Source organism: Cetorhinus maximus, chromosome 6 (assembly GCF_964194155.1).
Source record: "Cetorhinus maximus chromosome 6, sCetMax3.hap1.1, whole genome shotgun sequence".
NCBI classification, from domain to species: Eukaryota; Metazoa; Chordata; class Chondrichthyes; order Lamniformes; family Cetorhinidae; genus Cetorhinus; species Cetorhinus maximus.
Genome location: NC_135884.1, coordinates 17,746,267 through 17,766,673, shown reverse-complemented (window position 1 = coordinate 17,766,673; position 20,407 = coordinate 17,746,267). Strand labels below are relative to the sequence as shown.

The 20,407-nt window shown below is 43.2% G+C and overlaps 1 protein-coding gene across 1 annotated transcript in view; it reads left to right on the top strand.

Annotated features, from left to right (window-relative positions):
* The window catches only part of LOC144681584 (interleukin-17 receptor E-like), a 75,649-nt gene that overhangs the window by 36,376 nt on the left and 18,866 nt on the right, over positions 1-20,407 (top strand). The window contains exons 5-10 of the mRNA XM_078543295.1: positions 1,162-1,285; positions 3,034-3,173; positions 5,073-5,129; positions 7,084-7,150; positions 8,296-8,468; positions 17,244-17,291. Coding sequence (XP_078399421.1) covers positions 1,162-1,285; positions 3,034-3,173; positions 5,073-5,129; positions 7,084-7,150; positions 8,296-8,468; positions 17,244-17,291 — 609 coding nt within the window. The remainder of the gene's footprint in view (positions 1-1,161; positions 1,286-3,033; positions 3,174-5,072; positions 5,130-7,083; positions 7,151-8,295; positions 8,469-17,243; positions 17,292-20,407) is intronic.

The window sequence follows — 20,407 nt, the reverse complement described above, 5'->3', positions numbered from 1 at the left end:
AGACAGGATATCCCAGGAGGTAGTGGGATCTGGAGTATAGGATTTGCTTCCTTTTCTTTCCTTCTCTCCTGCCACTCTGCCCCATAATTAAGGCGTTGAGACAACGTGTGATGCAGCTTGTTGAACAAGTTGTCCCCATTTGGAACGATTGCAGCAAGCTCTTCCCTGCCATTAATGTTAATGCTGCCACACTTCAAGGAAAGCTCCGAAGTATCTTTGAAATGTTTTGTCTCCCCTGGAATGCTGGCCTTTGGAGATTTGAGAAAACAGGACCTGACAGGGGAAGCACATTTTGGCCATCTGGATGCAGTGCCCAGACACTAGGTGGCTGATAATGCCAGACCAGGGCTTGAGGCCTGGATCACTGCACTGGAGCCGGAAGTAATTTTTCTGCCTATTTTTAAGCATCTCCCTGGCAAAGAGTTCTTCAGGGATGACAACAACAGCTTATCTTTATATAGCACCTTTAACGTACTGAAACGTCCCAAGGTGCTTCACAGGAGCATTGTAAAGTATGACACTGAAGACATGTAAAAATATATTAGGTCAAACGACCAGAAGCTGAAAGAGGAAGGTTTTAAGGAGTATCAGAGGAGAAAAGAGGCATAGGGAAGGAATTCCAGACCTTCAGGCTGATGGGCAACTGAAGGCACAGCCTCCAATGATGGAGCGAATACTATCAGAGATGCGTAAGAGGCCTGAATTTGGGGAGTACAGATATCTCGGAGGGTTGTAGAGCTGGAGGAGATTACAGAGACAGGGAGGGGGCGAGGCCATGGAGGGATTGAAAACAAGGATGAAAAAGGGACAGCCAAACACCCTTGCAGGGACGGACACCCCTCTAGCCAGCCAGTTTACGGCAGTATTTTGAGGATCCTTAGTAAGCGATGCAAGCTTACCAGTGCTCAAAATCAGCCATGGAAAACCGATGAGGGTGCCCTCTTTGACCTCAGGAAGCGGCAGAGTCTCTCAGTGGGCACAATTTTGGCATAACTGTCGGGGTTATGTTCCTAAGTGGGTTTCCCTGTGTTTGTGTTGTAATGTGATACATACTCAGTAGTTGTAATGTTCACAGGAAGTCATCGATTGTGTTTTTTGATTGAATCTGGATTACATTGTCGAACACCTTCAATCAGATGCTTTTATTTTAACTGTGTACAGGCTACCTTCACATTTGAATGCTTTGAATCAGATGCTGGGTCTCAAGTAGAAGTTATGGTTAAGACGATCCCAGATTACGGACAACAGTTAACTGAAAAATACAATGTGGAGGATCATGGAACTGGTACGAGCACTAACTCAATTCTTTATAGTCAGGCAAAAGCAATAACAGTGACCTTCATATTGCACCCTATTTCCTCAGATTTAGTTCTAGCGTCTCTTGGACTAGGACGACTGACTATATTTTAATCAGTGCCTGTCCCTTGTTGGCAAACCTAGCCTGTTTTCTTTTTTGCTGAGGGGAGGATATGTGCAACAACAGGTAACTGTAAGTTGGTGTGAAGCGACCAGTGCAATGTCAGGGGGAAGGTATGTACAGCGCAGTAATGGGGAAACTGTGTTTCTGGTCTGTGTGGGCTGGGTCTGCAGCAAAATCCAAAATTCCAGATGTGACCTACACACTGGTGGAGGCTGCCCTGCTTATCAACCCCGCTGCCCTCCCAACCATTGGTGGCCCCTAAAGGTGGTATGCATTCATACCATATAAACAGACGAATTAGGAGCAGGAGTCAGCCACTCAGCCCTTCAAGCCTGCTCTGCCATTTGACAAGATCGTGGTTGATCTGATTGTGGCCTCAACTCTACTTTCCTGTCCTCCCTCTATAACCTTTGACTCCCTTGTCAATTAAAAATATTCAACGACCCTACCTCCACTGCTGTCTGGGGAAGAGAATTCCACAGACTAACAACCCTCTGAGAGAAGACGTTCTCTTCATCTCCGTCTTAAACGGAAGACCGCTTATTTTTAAACGGTGCCCCCTAGTTCTAGTCTCCCCCACAAGGGGAAACATCCTATCAAAACCCTCTCAGAATCTTTAATGTTTCATTAGGTTCACTTCTCATTCTTTTAAACTTTAGTGGATACAGGCCCAATCTGTTCAAACTTTCAGGAAATAATTTTTCTTGAGGGGAGAGAAAAGCAAAATACTGTGGCTGCGGAAACTCTCTCCACTGCTGCTGTCAGACTCGCTGAGTTTTTCCAGATCATCCGGCATTTTCTGTTTTTGTTTTCTTGAGGGGAATTTTGGTGCCTCTGGAAGCAGCAGAGTGACATTGTCAAGAGGCTGTGACCAAAAATGCAACTGCGTCAGATAAATAACCCTGTCAGAAATAGCGATGTGAGGTTAATGGGGTAGTTTGTCATCTCTGCTCTGTCTGTGCAAACAGGCATTAGAGCATCATATACCTCCTTCGATATTCATTTTGGGAGCATATGGAGGTAGTCACTGGACTAGTAATCCCGAGGCCTCGGTTAGTGATCTCGAGGCAAGAGTTCAAATCCCATCATGTGCAGCTGGGGAAATTTAAATTCAATTAATTAAGTAAACCTGAAAAAAAAGCTGGTCTTAGCAATGGTGATGAGCACATCTGATGTCCTTTAGGGAAGGAAATCTGCTGTCCTTACCCAGCCTGGCCTATATGTGACATCAGACCCACAACGGTGTGGTTGATTGATAACTGTTCTCTGGAAAGGCCTAGTAGGAAGCTACTTGGTTTTATTCAAGAAGATAGCTCAATGCCACCACTTCAAGGGCAATTAGGCAATAAATTGCTGGCTGTACCAGCAATGCCTACCTCCTGTGAATGAATAAAATGAAATAATCTGGATAGCCAGGAGGGATATGGGATGACTGTAACCACGCTTGCTTAGCTTTCCCAACTAAGCAATATGACTGAAAGTTGAAAACACTCTGAAGCCTATTGAACTGTGTTTGTGACGGATTTGATAAAGTTTATTAATGAAATCTATGTACATATCACATAGTTACACAAGATTTATATATATTTAAACATTCTCCTGTTTTACTGTAGGTCCAGAGATGACTTATTCAGTTCTTCATCAGAAGAAGCAGATTATAATTACTGTCCCTGCAGGCCGTGTTGTGAAAGCCATGTTATGTTACCGATGGGTCCTGGTGTGTCGCGAGTTGAAGAACCGCTCAGTTCAGCTGGTAAGGAGCTGACCCAAGTTTAAATCTGTTGAGAGGTAACAAAGGTTTAGATGCTTCTGCCCGCAATCCTGCAAAACCTGGGGTGAAATGGAACATTTAGGGTGGCACTCAGAGTGGCACAGCTGTGCCAAGGGTGGTAGGACATGGCTTCATCCCTGCAATAATAGGTAAAAATTCATTGAGGGGATGTGGGCATTGCTAGCCAGGCCAGCATTTATTGCAATTTTCCTCCTTAAGAGATGCTTAATAATCAAGAAAGGTGTGACAGAAGTGACTACACTTCAAAAGTACTTCATTGGCTGTAAGGCGCTTTGAGATGATCTGAGATCGCGAAAAGGAACTGCAGAATATTTCTTTCTCTTTTCGTGAGCATCCTTAAGCCATCAGTGTTTAAAACCACCTTGTAAAGTTAGAGAATGTGCTGCTGAAAACAGGATATCGGAACAGGGGCAAAGACAAGTGATCTTGTAAAAGCAGTGCATTTTCTCAAAAGCCAATGACACGTGTAACTTGTGATCTAACCCTTTGACAGTGTAACATTTATATTTACAGTCACAAAACTATCATATTTTTCACAGTATTGTTGGATATTGTAAGGTAGGCTTATGTATGTTTGTGTGTGTGTGTGGTTCTGTGGGTGGCTGATTTAATTGAATTAGAGTCGGATAGACTGCAAGGTTGAAATTATCAAAAGAGTTGATTGTAAAAAGAGTATTTGAAACGCGAATGAGTGACGAGGGCCAAAATCTCAACAGATAGGGTGTGACTGAAATTTGCATTTTAAGATAAGTGGGGAGGAGTTTGATTTTCAAAGGGGTGACTAACAAGATAAATAAGGCAAGGATATTACATTTATTTTTCACAAAAGGAAAAGGCCATGTTGACAACATGAAAGATTTTCATATTATGGGGAAGGTAAATTTCAAAGACACGTGGGAGCAATGGGATTTACAGATTAAAGAAGAAGAAATATATTTAAAGAAGGATGGAAGGTGGCTGTGTAAGATCTGAAAGATACATCGTATGAAACAGACTTGGAGGGAAAAGCCTCTTGCCACTTTGCAGAAGTCTGCTGCACCAGTAACCAAAGTTGTGTTAAAAGCCTTTGGAATCCCACTGTCGAGTGGGTGCTTGTATTGGCGGACTGCCCATCTAAATTTAAAATCTATTTTGTACTGTTGCCTTAAAGAGGGTGTGTAGCTGGGAGTCAGCTAAATTAGGAATTTTGAGATTTGTCATAATAATAAGTAACCGTAATGGTAATCTTGTGTATGGTGTTTTAATTCTTGTCCTTTGTAATTAATTAATTTAATTTAATTTTTAAAATCTCTAAAGGTGTTAGTGGACTCATTACTTCTGAATTCAGTGCCCAAACCTTCTCATCATAAATACAAATTGCAAAGCCATTGTGATAGGGCGGCCAAGTTTCCCTTGTAGATTTGGTCAAAATCAAACTCCTCCCCACTTACCTTAAAATGCAAATTTCAGTCACACCCCCACCTGTTGAGATTTCGACCCTCGTCACTCATTAGCATTTCAAATACCCTTTTTACAATCAACTGTTTTGATAATTTCAACCTTGCAGTCTATCCGACTCTAATTCAATTAAATCAGCCACCCGCAGAACCAAATACCACCTGCTCTATCATAACAGTACTAGCAACGTTTAATGTATTGATAGTTTTTTGTTTTCTGAGATGCAGGCTACATTTGTATATTATCCAGTCTCAACTTAGGTAAAATGTTGCATTGCATAGGTACAGTTAATGCACTAACTGGAACTAGGTTGGAAATATTCTGAAGTTTATTCTCTGATCATTTTATACTTGCAACTTCCTCATTCTCTGCACTGTTCTGAGCTGTCTATCCTTTTTAATTGCTTCTTGTGTGTCATTGCAGATTAACGCCACATCCTCTCTGTCCTATGAATACCTGCTTCCTTGCCTCTGCATCCAGGTAAAGATGATGATTAAAGTCTAATTTCAATTAAGCCTTTTCTTTTAATTCTTCATTATCTTTTCCAGGCTAAAAGCCCCCAGACTCCCATGCTGCCTTCACTGATAATCTCCAGTTCAGGATTTTCCTTTGTTGTGTAGACAAGCTTGTTTCAAATAAGGAAAGATTCTAAGTAGTAGAATAGCAGAGTACTGGTTAGGAAAACATGCTGATACAGAGACACTGGATCTAGGGCTTATGCCCTTCGTTTTCAATGACCAGACCAAATGCTATTATGGGAGCAAACCATGTGATTTTATTTTTATTCTTTCACAGAACATGGGCGTCACTGGCTAGGCCAGCATTCTTGTTGCCCATCCCTAATTGCTCTTGAGAAGGTGGTGGTGAGCCACCTACTTGAACCACTGCAGTCCATGTGGTGTAGGTACACCCACTGTGTCCATGTGGTGTAGGTACACCCACTGTGCTGTTTGGGAGGGAATTCCAGGATTTTGACCCAGCAACAGTGAAGAAACAGCGATATAGTTCCAAGTCAGAATGGTGTGTGGCTTGGAGGGGAACTTCCAGGTGGTGGTGTTCCTATGCATCTGCTGGTAGAGGGTGTGGGTTTGGAAGGTGCTGTCAAAGGAGGCTTGGAGAGTTTCTGCAATGCATCTTGTAGATGGTACACACATGCTGCTATTGCGCATTGGTGGTGGAGGGAGAGGATGCTGAGAGATGATGGATGGGGTGCCAGTCAAGCAGGCTGCTTTGTCCTGGCTGGGTCAAGCTTCTTGAGTGTTATGGGAGCTGCACTCATCCATGCAAATGGGGAGTATTCCATCACACTCCTGACTTGTGCCTTGTAAATGGTGGACAGGCTTTGGGAGTCAGGTGGTGAGTTACTCGTCGCAGGATTCCTCACCTCTGACCTGCTCTTATAGCCACAGTATTTATATGGTTAGTCCAGTTCAGTTCCTGGTCAATGGTGAACCCCAGGATGTTGATAGTGAGGGATTCAGTGATGGTAATGTCATTGAGTGACATTGGGAGGTGGTTAGATTCTCTCTTGTTTATCCATAGGATGAAATGAAATATTTGGTGGCAGCTTCCTTAACCCTGTAGTCATTTTTCATGTGTACACCAGGAAAATCAGATGGGGTTTATAGTGGGAGGTCAATCTGCTGCTGTCAGATAAATGTCCCTCCCTGAAGTTGTACATTAATCCCTTAATTTCTGCACTCTTTCTGATTATGGATTTTTGTACCATGAACAATTATTCTTCTGTTTTCATCTGCACCCTGTGATCAGGAACAGGATGATCCACCACCCCCACCACCAGCTGCAGCCCTGCCACCCAACCAACCTGGATACCAGTTGGAAATGCCCAAGCTGCTGCCCTGGTTGTGGTCAGCAGAGTTAGCACGGACCAAGGATTGAAGCTGGAACTATGGTCATCAGTGCCCAGCCCAGGTAGTGTTTGACCCATCACGCCATTGGGGGAATGAATTTACTTTTTATTTTCCTTGCCAATTTTCTCGGCTAAGTATTGACCTCTCCTTAAGGCATTGCCACTTTGCCAGGCTGTGGTTCCACTGGCGCACTGGCATTTTGCCCAACTTACCATTATTTACATGTGAACCCGGTCAAAGGCTGTTGGCAGGCTATTTAACTATGGGGACCGTCATAGCTGAGGACAGTCAGATTCTTGCCCAACATCCATACAGGTGCATTTTGCGAATATGAACAATACCACGAAGCTGTGTTTCTACCCCTCCTTGGTCCTGAGTATCAATACCAATTGTAAGGCATCTACCTAGCGACCTCAGCACAGGCTGGGAATTGAACCATGACAACTCAATTTGTGAGCTTGCTGAGCTATCATTTACTCATTTTGACTGTGTCTCCTGTCCTGTGATGTTTTGCTCAGTGGAGGAAGCTTATTGAATAAAGTTAACTTGTTTTGTTTCTTTAGGTATTTTACCTTGGGCCTGATAGTCATCGGACAGAGGTCTGTCCATTCACCAATGCCCCCGAAGCCTGTGAGTATAAAATAAAGATAATTAAATGTTTTACAGGGATGCGATTAAACTAGGGAAAAGCACAAATGTAATCAAAAAGTGTTTTGAATGGCGACAGGAACAAAGATGGTGGAAAAATGAGCCATTCTCTGAGAAAAAAAAAAATTGCTCATGTAGAAGAGATCTGAATAGATGCAGACAAGGTAGGTAGATGGGCTAAGGAATTGCAGATGAAGTTTAATGTGGGTAAATGTAAGGTTGAACATGTTGGAACGTTAAACATGAAACGTGGGTGTCCCACTGATATGGGAAAAGGTAATTATTAAGCATTCACTAACCATTGTGTAAAGAAGTCTGTCAGAAACAAGGCTATTAAGATGATTCCTGGTCAGATTTGCTTAATGATTTTAAATTGATTGTTTTCCTTTAAAATTGCTTTGATAAAATTACTTTTGATATTTGAACTTTGCCTTGAAAGGGTATTGGTGCGTTGATATGGGCACGTTGATTTGAGAAAGATGTAACTTAATTGGGGCATAGATTTAAATATTGTATGTGGCCCCTGGAACACCAAGATATGAGTTCAGTTGTGGGCACCACACTTTAGGAAGGATGTCCAGTGAAGAAGCAGAGGAGATTTTCCCACCAGGGATGAGGGAGTTCAGTTATGTGGAGAGTCTTGAGAATCTGGGATCATTGTGCTTAGAGCAAGTAAGGTTAAGGGGAGATTTGATTATGTTGTTCAAAACTGCAAGAGGTTTTGATGGAGGAAATAAGGTTGGTAACCAGGGGACACAGATTTAAGATAATTGGCAAAAGAATCATTGGGGAGATGAGAAGAAACCTTTCATATGAGTTGTTACAATCTGGAATGTTCTGCCTGAAAGGATGGCAGATACTGATTCAATAGTAACTTTCCAAAGTGAATTGGATTTATACTTGAAGAGAACATAAGCAAAGTGTAAAGGAGTAGACTAGTTAGATAGCTCTTTCAGAGAGGCAGCATAGGCACCATATGGGCGAATGGCCTGTTTCATTGCTGTAAGATTCTATGATTAATTTTGTAGGACGGTTGTATATAACATACTCCATAGAAACCAAAAGCAATCTCATTGTCTCCCCTTGTTTCTGAAGTTTGAAGTTTACTTCATAATCTTTCTGAACAGTTGGTCCCGATCTGTGGAGGTCGAGCAATTTCTCTGATCTGACTCATCGTACCAACAACATGGCGGTCCGTTTCTCTGGGAAATGCTACATTAAACCTCGTGCTGTCCTCTGCTGGAAATCAAATGGGTTCTGTGAAGAGATTGAGGGGTCGGCCACTGAGTTCTTGAAGTCTGTAAGTGACCGTCTCATGCAGTGCCACCAATCACTAGGAGGAATTTTGCTCCTCATTAACAGTGAATGTCGGAGAAATTAAGGAATAATTTTTAGTTTCAACATATGAACAATAAAGAGCAGTGTGTCTGTACTTTCACAATACACTCAATTAGTGGACATACCTTCCTACCAACAGTGCAGCCTTTGCATGTGTAGTGGACTATAGAATTAAATAGAATGAATGTACAGCACAGAAAACAAGTGAGTCAATTGAATAGGTTTGATTGCAATTTGAATAATCCAATCAGCAGTCTGATAATGGACATTATGGCAATAGATAGCCTGTGCGATAAACCTGAATAATAGGCTGTCTACTAATGAATGTTCTTTTAATGGGTATGGTGATAGTGCTGCTACATGAAAAATATTCACATTGATAGAAAGTTCATACCCAATTATTTAGGTCTTTTTTCCATTCCCCTTCCAGTACATATGTGAAATAGCCTTGTAGAATCATTTGGAGCCCTTGTTTGCAAACATCTTTACTGAATAATCTGTTCAAAGCAACATTTAATCAAATTGTACTGGAGCATACAGTTGGTACCTCAGTCAATAAACCATTCTGCAATGTAAGCTCAGGCAGTTAACATTGCTGAGTCACTAAACAGGAACTGAAACTGAAATATCAGCCTGCCTTTTTACGGACGATATATTCAGTACAAAGTTCAGTACGGCAAAACATAATAGGCCCAGAAAAGTAGAGACTCTCATTCATCCTCAGGTTTGATTGCCAGCATTTTTAATATATCTTTATAAATAGTTTACTGGAGCAAGGCATAGTTTGCAGTAAATGTACTAAATGAGGGGTTTGTGACACCCCAGAGTTTCTATTGGTGCAAATTCACAATAAACTTTGTTTGCATCTTCTGAAAGCATCAGGTGAGGCGGGCATTAGTGTGTTAAACTGGGCAGTCTATTAAATCTGGACAGCATTGCCCTCTGAGTCAGAAAAAAGTTGTACTAACATTTAACAGATCAGTTGTGAGACCAGTTCTACAGTATGGTGTTCTCCTTATCTTGAAAAGCATATAGACGCACGAGAAAAAGTACAGAGAAAAGTGACAAGGATGACTCTGGGCCTTGGGGGGGATTGAATTATGGCGAAAGGCTCAATAATCACACTTGCCTTCCCTGAAGATAAGACAGCTGATACAAGTCCTGAATGTGAACATTGATGAGTGGAAAAAAGGTCTAAAGGATAGATGCAAAATTCAAAGCATCAAACAAGGCTAGAGATAAGAAAACATTTATTTTCCTACAGGATAATGGCTATGTGGACTAACTCCCAGAGAAGGTTTTTGATTCTTGGTTAATTGGCACCCTTTTGAAAGGAGTTGGATCAATACTTGAGTAGCAGGATTAACAGTCACAGAAATATTTAACAATGTTATAAATTTGGGCCAGCTTAGGTAGCTCCTTGGCAAAAATAAAAATACCTGGAAAAACTCAGCAGGTCTGGCAGCATCTGCGGAGAAGAATACAGTTAACGTTTCGAGTCCGTATGACTCTTCAACAGAACTAAGTAAAAATAGATAATATTTTACGTTAACTGTGTTCCTCTCCGCAGATGCTGCCAGACCTGCTGAGTTTTTCCAGGTATTTTTATTTTTGTTTTGGATTTCCAGCATCCGCAGTTTTTTGCTTTTATCTATAGGTAGCTCCTTGGGTTTGGTGCTATCAATCGCTTCTGTAAGCAACCCAGTGTCTCACTTTTATGGTGGGTGACTCACACCGTGCTATATCTAGTTACACAAAAGCAGAATTTAGGAACATATCAATCACACCCCTTTGTAATTAGGACTGGACGTTCATGAGTTTGGCATGAATGCCTCTTCAGCCCTTCCGAAGGCAAGCAGAGTTAATTTTTGGTAAGGCAAGGCTTGATACAAGTTGTTGAGCTGCTTTTTCCCAGTTAGTTTGGCATGCAGAGCAATAGTTATGATCAGATTGACCTAGTTCATCCATCCCATTTATCTTTATGGAGTAATACAATACAAAGAATGCCATCTTACTTGACTTCGATGACAGGTCTTCTGTTTATTGCTCATTTAATACCTTTGAGCCTCCCTAAAGCTTTTGCTGCTCTATATTTAAAGCCTAATTAACTCATAGTCTTGCAAGGGGAAATCTGAAGTAGAAACAGAAAGTGCTGGAAATTTAGAATTTTCAAAAGCCCTCTCTATTTATATCTCTCTTCACAAAAATGTGGACCTGCAGACTTTCCAACACTGTGGGGTCAACTTTAACTAGTATTAGCTAAGGATATAGGAAACAGGGACAGGAGTAGGTCATTCGGCCTAGTGAGCCTGCCCCATCATTCAATAAGATCATGGCTGATCTGATTGTTGTCTCGAATCCACTTCCCTGCCTGCCTCCCCAGCCCCTCATAACCCTTGACTCTCTTGTAAATTAAGAATCTGCCGATCTCAATCTTGAATATACCCAGCCTTCACTGCTCTTTGGCGAAGAGAATTCCAAAGATTAACAACCTACTGAGAGAAGAAATTCCTCTTCATCTTCTTCTTAAATGGGAGATCCCTTATTCAGAAACTGTGCCCCACCCTCTCAAGATCTACCCTGTCAAGTCCCCTCAATGTTTCAATAAGATCACTTCAATCTTCTAAATTCCTATGTGTATAGCCCAACCTGCTTGCCCTTTCTGCATAAGACAACCCCTTCATCCCAGCAATCAACTGAGTGAACCTTCTCTGAACTGCCTCCAATGCATGTGCACCCTTCCTCAAATAAGGAGACCGAAACTGAATGCAGTACTCCAGGTGTGGTCTCACTAATGTCTTGTACAGTTGTAACAAGACTTCCCTGCTTGCATACTCCAACTGCTAGGTAATAGGGGGTAGTAATGGCTCTAAAGATAGGGGTGGTATCCTTACCTGCCTGGTAACCCCGATGATGTGGACATTTTGAACGTGTCTTACCACCAGGTGCCTGTTCCAAGCAGTCGACCTATTTCAACAGGCACCAATTGCCATTTTAGGTTAGAAATGGTTGCAGTATGCACTGTGTACTCTCCAATCCATGAGCAGTAGAAGAGAAAAGGCCCAGCTAAAGCAGGTTTGATATTACTTTTGTGGGGACAGCAGGAGTGGGAGTGCTGCTCCGGGTCCCAAAAAAAAAGCTCTGGGCTGCTGCCAGCCCGAGAACCCCTCTCTGCGAATGCAGTCCCACCACCCTCCCAGCCAACACATACCTGACTGCCGAATGGCCAACCCAGTATGTGTCAGCCTCAACCCAGCGAGCTCCTTCAACGCACCCCATGGCATTCTGTAGCTTATTGGCCCAATGTTAACAAGACTGCGGCTTAAACTGCCGACACTTCGACTACTGGCTATCAACCAGCCAATCAGTTTCTCCTGTTGGTCACCCAAAATTGACTTCATTTAGTGTGAAATAAAAACAGAAAATGCTGGAAAGACCCAGCAGGTCTGGCAGCATCTGTGGAGGGAGAAACAGAGTTAACCTTTTCAGTCCATATGACTTTTCTTCAAAGCTAAAGAGAAGTAGCTGCTTTTGTTTTATTGCTTTTAATATAATTGGGACAAATCCCAGAGCACCAAAGTAGATCTTTTAAGCAAAAACAAAAATACCTGGAAAAACTCAGCAGGTCTGGCAGCATCTGTGGAGAGGAGCACAGTTAACGTTTCGAGTCCGAATGACCCTTCAACAGAACAGTTCTGTTGAAGGGTCATTCGGACGCGAAACATTAACTGTGTTCCTCTCCACAGATGCTGCCAGACCTGCTGAGTTTTTCCAGGTATTTTTGTTTTTGTTTTGGATTTCCAGCATCCGCAGTTTTTTGCTTTTAGATCTTTTAAGCAGCCTGCCTTAGCACACGCCAGGCCCTGTGGCTGCCTCCGGACTCTTTCCTGGGGCTGACGGGCCTGATGCCAGTTACCAGCCACCTCCCTCAGGAACAAAAGCCCAATTGTTTGGAGCACTTTCTCCCGAATCGGGAACAAAAATCCGGGCCTCTGTGTCTACCATATCAAACCCATTTGATGTCTTAATGGCCTCGGATCAGATCACCCACAGGCTTCTGTTTACTAGAGAGAAGAATCCCAGCCAGTTCAGCTTTTCCTAATAATTATACCCTCTGAGTTCTGCTGTTGCCATTGTATATCATTTTTGCCAATGCCTTCACGTACTTTGTACAATAAAGAACAGAACTGTACATTTTGCAGAAATTTACAGAACAGGGCGTAGTGGTATTGTCGCTGGACTAGTAATCCAGAGACCCAGGGTAATGCTTGGGGACCCAGGTTCGAATCCCACCATGGCAGAGAGTGGAATTTGAATTGAAAATTGAATTGAAATCAAAAAAATCTGGAATTAAAAGTGGAATGATGACCATGATTGTTGTAAAAACCCAACTGGTTCACTAATGCACTTTAAGGAAGGAAATCTGCCATCCTTGCCTGTCTCCAGGCCCACAGCAATGTGCTTAGCAAGGCACTCAGTTGTATCAATCTATTAAAAAGTCTAAAAGGAATAAAACCGGATGGACCACCCAGCATAGTCCTAGGCACTGGAAATGACAATGGCAAACACAGCCCCGGTGGCCCTGCAAAGTCCTCCTTACTAACATCTAGGAGCTAGTGCCAAAATTGGGAGTGACAATGTCCCAAGCACCACCATCACCATCCCGATGTCCTGTCCCACTGGCAGGACAGACCCAGCAGAGGTGGTGGCACAGTCATATACAGTCGGGGGGGAGGTGCCCTGGAGGCCTCAAAATTGACTCAGGAAGCCTCATGACATCAGGTCAAACATGGGCAAGATAACCTTCTGCTGATTACTACGTACCGCTCTTCCTCAGCTGGTGAATCAGTGCTCCTCCATGTTGACCACCACTTGGAGGAAGCACTGAGGGTGACAAGGGTGTCCATTATCAAGAGTGGCTCAGTAGCACCACTACTGACCAACCTGGCCGAGTCCTAACGACATAGCTGCTAAACTGGGTCTGCGGCAGGTGGTGAGGGAACCAGCAAGAGGGAAAAACATACTTGACCTCATCCTCACCAACCTGTCTGCCGCAGATGCATCTGTCCATGAAAGTATTGGTGGGAGTGACCACTGCACAGTCTTTGTGGAGACGAAGTTCTGTCTTAACTTTTGAGGATACTCTCCATTGTGTTATGCTTAATGGGATAGATTTCGAACAGATCCAGCCTTGAGTTGCTGATTGTAATTAGGGTCCATAAGAGGGTAAGATAATCCATATGAACATGCGAATTAGGAGCAGGAGTAGGTCATCCAGTGCCTCGAGCCTGCTCTACCACCCAATAAGGTCATGGCTGATTTGATTCTGGCCTCAACTCCACATTCCATCAACCCCTTTGACTCCATTGTTAGTCAAGAATCTATTAGCTCTGCCCGAAAGATGTTCAAAGACTCTGCCTCCACCACCCTCTGGGGAAGAGTTCCAAAGATTCATGACCCTCGGAAAAAATTTCTCCTCATCTCCGTTTTAAATAGAGACACCTAATTTATAAACTCTGTTTCCTAGTACTAGTCTCTCCCACAAGGGGAAACATCCTTTTAGCATCCAGTGCGAGAAAAGCCCATCAAGCTGCCTCAGTGCAGAAGGCAGGTGTGATTATGCTGTCATGGTGATCCCTCCCACAGGTATCGTTTTTCATCAAGTTTCAGGACTTTCCACCATTTTTCCAGAGAGGGCATTTGGAAATAAGAATTAACTTTTAAGTTTGATTCATTTTTCATAAGCAAAATATATTTACACAAGTTTAAAAAAGACATCTAGATGAAAAGTGGTCCATATGCTAAATGGAAGTGTTTTCCCCAGAATGGAAACAATAAGTCTCGCTTTAACTTACGTCAGCAAATGAAAAGCATTTCACACTAAATGGATACAAGCAAAATACTGTGGATGCTGGAAATCTGAAATAAAAACAGAAAATGCATCAATAAAACAAAAAACGCCCTCTAACCCTCACACCTCACAGCCTCTCAATCCCCCACACACTCCCCATGCCAACTCATGCCCCCCACCCAACCCTATGGCCCCTTATACCCTTCATGCCAACCTATGCCCTTTATAGTCCCTATGCCAACCCATGACCTACCACGCTTTGCCCTTACCCACTATGCCAACTTACCCAGCATCCACCATGGGCAGACCTCAGGGGCCAAGGTGAGATGGAATAAAATAAAATTCTAAGTGTCTTTTACAGGCTTTACTCTTTACAAAAGTCTCATTGATAAAAAACACTCTCATTGATAAAAGCCCATTCAATACATTTAAATCCCTTCAAGTACTTAATCACTCACAAAAACAAATGTTTGTATTCATAGAAAGTGGTGTAAAAACTCAGCAGGTCTGTGGAGAGAAAAACAGAGTTAATGTTTTGAGTCCAAAATGACACTTCAGCTCTAAAGTAGAGTCATATTCGACTTGAAATATTAACTATGTGTTTCTCTCTCTCTCCACAGATGTTGCCAGAGCTACTGAGTTTTTCCAGCACTTTGTTTTTATTTCAAATTTCCAGATGGGCATTATTTTGCTTTTATTTGTATTCATAGCCCCATATCAAAGACAGCTATTCTCTTTATGACCGCTTTGAGCTGTCAATTAAATTGTGAATTTATAGGCAGTCATGCAGCACTAACCCTATCATGATAATCCTCAGGCTTATGTCAACAAACATCAGTTGAAATTGCAAGCACCAATCTTTTTCAACTGAGAGTCACAGCAGGCTGTTTTTTTCCCCCAAAATTTAAAGGGCAGGAAATTTAAATGACTTGACAGCTTGACAGTTGCACAGAGTTTATCCACTTTATGCACATTCCTGTCTATTAACAATCTTAAAGAGGTAACTGACCTCTCCAAAAGGACCACCTGACCTCTCCAAAAGGGTACCTTACTTTTCCAAAGAACTCTGGTAGGTTCGGACCGTTTCCTCAAATGTCTAAACACCACGACTTGTGTTTCTTAGAAGCAATTTTGGACATTGACGTTTATTTGAAGGCAGCTGCACTTTTGCATGTGCTGCTGCCTCCCTGAACTGAGGATGCCCCTGTTTCCACCATCAACGCCCAGGCGAAAATGGTCGGTTCGGGGGTGGAACTTACAAATTCCGGGCTCTGGTGCCATTTTGGCTAACGTGCGGAGCTTTTCCAACTTTACAAACATACAGGCCGTAGAAAATGTTTCCACTTATAGGGGAGTCCAAAACTAGAGGCCATAAATATAAAATAGGATTCATTAGGGGCAACTGGAAATTCAAGAGAAACTACTTTAACCAGAATGATTAGAATGTGGAACCCACTACCACAAGGAGCAGTATGGCATGGATGTATTAAAGAGGAAACTGGATAAGTATATGAGGGAGAAAGGGATAGAAGGATCTGCTGATAGAATTAGATGAAGAGTAGTGGGAGAAAGCTTCTGTAGATCATAAACACCAGTATAGATCAGTTGGGCTGCATGAATGGCCTGTTTCTGTGCTGTAGACCCAATGGCAACAATATTGACGGGTGAGTTTGGTAAGTGGAATGGGTGGGAGTGAGTTTTGTCTGCATGCTGTGGAGTTTTGACTCCACATCATGTGACTTATTTTTCAAAACAGGATCACCAGTTGGAAGCAGGTCGATTTGACCTGTTGGGCTTCCAGTCGGGCAGAGAGCATTCCGTACCATGTGCAGCTACAGGTAAGGAATGAGGTGGGGGATGGGTGGGGCAGTCCAATCCCCCACCTCTGGGCAGGGTTGTTCTGATCCTGAGGGGACTTAATCCCCAACCTTGATGGTGCAATCCCAGGCTGGACTGATCCCCAATCGGGAAAAACTTTGGATGGGGGCTGCGGGGGATGGTTTGGGGTGATGGGGGTATGTCCCATCACTGGGAAGGAGGTAAGCTTCTTGGCCTACAAGCAGTGCCTCCCTCGAGCTACCAGGTTTCCCAAGGCCTGATTAACTCAGCCAGCCAGGATCAAACACGTAAATCAGGTATAGTGTGAAACTCCCAGCCTCATTATAATATTTAAATGGCCAATCCGCCTCTTGCCCCACCCATTAACATTTTAATGTCTCCCTAAGCCCAACCCAGCTGTGTTTAGAAGTTAAAATTATTCTCCATGTAATTATTGATCAGTATTAAAAGCAGCCTGTAAAAAAAAAAATAGCAAAACGTTTCCAAATGTAATATTCTGGGATAAAACAAAGGATGTGAGAATATGGTACGGTTATATTATTGGTTTGTTTCAGAAATGTTACTGCAGTCCTCAAAGGGTTAATGCTATAACATTATTGTCCAACTGTTTGGGTGCTGTCCCTTTAGATCTAGTTATCCAACTGGAATTTTTTCACTGCTTACACAGTATATAAAATAAAAGTGTTTCACAGACCAGAGACATCTACCAGACAGGGGTACTTGGAATTGCAAGAGCAATAAAAACTCTAAAAATGTGACGTACAGAAAAGAAAATGTCAGTATCTCGGCCGTTTGATCAGAGCTGAAAAGCTACTGAGATCTCGGCAAGAGGGCAAAGTGGAGGGCAGTAGAAAGAGGGGTCAACCTAAGTGGAGTGATGGGCATCACAGAATGTTTGCAGATGAGCTACATTGGATGTGTGAGGATGGCACAAGACACGCGAGTGTGGCACATGACAGCAGATCTCCTGGCAGGAGTAGCTACAACAGGAGGACACAGTGTTCACATTAAATAGTGGCTGATGTTTTCTTTTCCTCTGTTCCACAGGGCTATGTGTTTGAGAGCGTTGACAGACATTCTCAGATGTGTTTTAAGGTAATTGATATTTCTACTTATTCACAACACCTTATGTTTCATCATGAAAGCTCCACCTCACCACCACGTCTCTCGATCCTGTCACACACTCTAATTTTTTTATCCACTTATGGGATGTGGGCGTTGCTGGGTAGGCCAGCATTTATTGCCCATCCCTAATTACCCTTGAGAAAGTGGTGGTGAGCTGCCTTCTTGAACCGCTGCAGACCCTGTGGTGTAGGTAGTGACCACTGCCCTTGTCCTTCTAGATGGTAGTGGTCGTGGGTTTGGAAGGTGCTGCCTAAGGAGGCTTGGTGAGTTCCTGCAGTGCATCTTGTAGATGGTGTCAAACTTCTTGAGTGTTGTTGGAGCTGCATTCATCCAGGCAAGTGGAGAGTATTCCATCACACTCCTGACTTGTGTCTTGTAGACGGTGGACAGGCTTTGGGGAGTCAGGAGGTGAGTTACTCATTGCAGGATTCCTAGGCTCTGACCTGTTCTTGTAGCCGCAGCATTTATATGGCTAGTCCAGTTTAGTTTCTGGTCAATGGTAACCCCCAGGATGTTGATAGTGGGGGTTACATTTCAATGGTAATACCATTGAATGTCAAGGGGCAACGGTTAGATTCTCTCTTGTTAGAGATGGTCATTGCCTGGCATTTGTGTGACCATAAGATGTAGGAGCAGAAGTAGGCCATTCGGCCCATCGAGTCTGCTCCACCATTCAATGAGATCATGGCAGATATGATAATCCTCAACTCTACTTTCCTGCCTTTTCCCAATAACCCTTGATTCCCTTACTGATTAAAAAATCTGTCTATCTCAGCCTTGAATATACTTAATGATCCAGCCTCTACAGCCCTCTGCGGTAAAGAATTCCACAGATTGACTACCCTCTGAGAGAAGAAATTCCTCCTCATCTCTGTTTTAAATGGGCGCCCCCTTACTCTGAGATTATGCCCTCTGGTCTTAGACTCTCCCACAAGGGGAAAAAGCCTCAGCATCTACCCTGTTGAGCCCCCTAAGAATCTTATATGTTTCAATAAGGTCACCTCTCATTCTTCTAAATTCCAATGAGTACAGTCCCAACCTACTCAACCTCTCCTCATAAGAAAATCCCTCCATACCTGGGATCAACCTAGTGAACCCTCTCTGGGCTGCCTCCAATGCCAGTATATCTTTCCTTAGATAAGGGGACCAAAATTGTTCACAGTATTCTAACTAGTGCTTTGTACAGTTTTAGCAAGACTTCCCTATTTTTATACTCCATTCCCTTTGAAATAAAGGCCAACATTCCATATTCCTTCCCTATTACCTGCTGAACTTGTATGTTAGCTTTCTGGGATTCATGCACAGGGACCCCCAAATCCCTCTGTGCTGTAGCCTTCTGCAGTTTTTCTCTGTTTAAATAATATTCAACTGCTCTATTCTTCCTGTCAAAGTGCATTACCTCACAGTTTCCCACATTTTTGGCAGAATTTTGTCATTGGCGAGCAGGGGGTGGGGCCCGCTCGCCGACGCGGGATGATGTCAGGCAGAACCCCCGACGTCATCCCGCCCCATTTAAATCTTCAGGAAGGCGGGGGCACAGCAAAATCTGCTGCGGGCCCGCTGACCTGTCAATGGCCAATTGAGGCCATTGACAGGATCATTTAAACAATTAAAGGACCTGCCCGTCCAACCTTAAGGTTGGTGGGTCGGCCAGGAGCCCCGGTGGCAAATAGAGAAAACATGAAACCTCATCCAGCGGCGGGATGAGTTTTCATGCAGTATTCTGAAAAGTTTAATAAAGTTTTACTGTCATTTATGAACATGTCCCATCTCCTGTGACATTGTAACATGAAGGGGACATGTTAGGAATTTTTTTTTCAATTTTTAATCTTTTTAGAAGTGGGAGCGATCTCCCTGAGGCAGCACTTAGCCTCAGGGAGATGTGCGCTCTTTCGTGCGCATGTGTGAAAGAGCGCACTCTCGCTTTTGGGGAATCCCCCCCGCCCGCACAGGGAGCGCGTAGCACTTCCCGCCGGACGTCACGCTGGGTGGGCCTTAATTGGCCCGCCCACGTAAAATGGTGGCGGGGCCCGCTTCTCCAGCGGGGATCGGCTCCCTGCCCGCCAGAGATTGGGTCGGGCCCGCCCACCTGACAAGCAGAAAATTCTGCCCTATATCCCACCTGCCAAGTTTTTGCCCACTCGCTTAACCTGTCATCTGACTCCTTGTGTCACCCTCACCACTTGCCTTCCCACCTATTTTTGTGTCATCCGCAAACTTGGCAATAGTACATTCACTTCCCTCATCTAAGTCATTAATATATATTGCAAATAATTGTGGCCTCAGCACTGATCCCTGTGGCACTCCATTAGTTACAGGTTCCCATCCCGAAAATGATCCCCTTATCCTAACTCTGTCTTCTATTAGTTAGCCAATTCTCTATCCATGCTAATATACTACCCCCAACACCATGTGCTCTTATCTTATTAAGTAGCCTTATGTGCGGTACCTTATCGAACGCCTTTTGGAAATCCAAATATATTATGTCTACTGGTCTCCCTTTATGTATTCTGCCTGTTACCTCCTCAAAGAATTCTAATAAATTTGTTAGGCATGATTTCCGCTTCATGAAGCCATGCTGACTCTGCTTGATTAGATTATGTAATTCTAAATGCTCTGCAATTACATCCTTCATAACAGACTCCAAAATTTCCCAATGACAGATGTTAAGCTAACTGGCTTATAGTTACCTGTTTTATGTCTCCCTCCCTTTTTCAATAAAGGTGTTACATTGGCCATTCTCCAATCCTCTGGGACTTTTTCAGAATCTAAGGATTCTTGGAAGATTACTACCAGTGCATCCACTATCTCTGTAGCTACTTAATTTAATATCCTAGGATGCAACCCATCAGGTCCAGGTGACTTATCGGCCTTTAGCCCCAATAGTTTCCCTAGTACTTTTTCTCTAGTGATAGTTATTGTATTTATTTCCTCCCCCTCCTTTTGCTCCTTGATTATTTAGCATTTTTGGAGCTGAGTGGCCCTGGTGGAACCCAAAGTGAGCATCAGTGAGCAGGTTATTACTAAGCAAGTGCCACTTGATAGCACTGTTGATGACCCCTTCCATCACTTTACTGATGATTGAG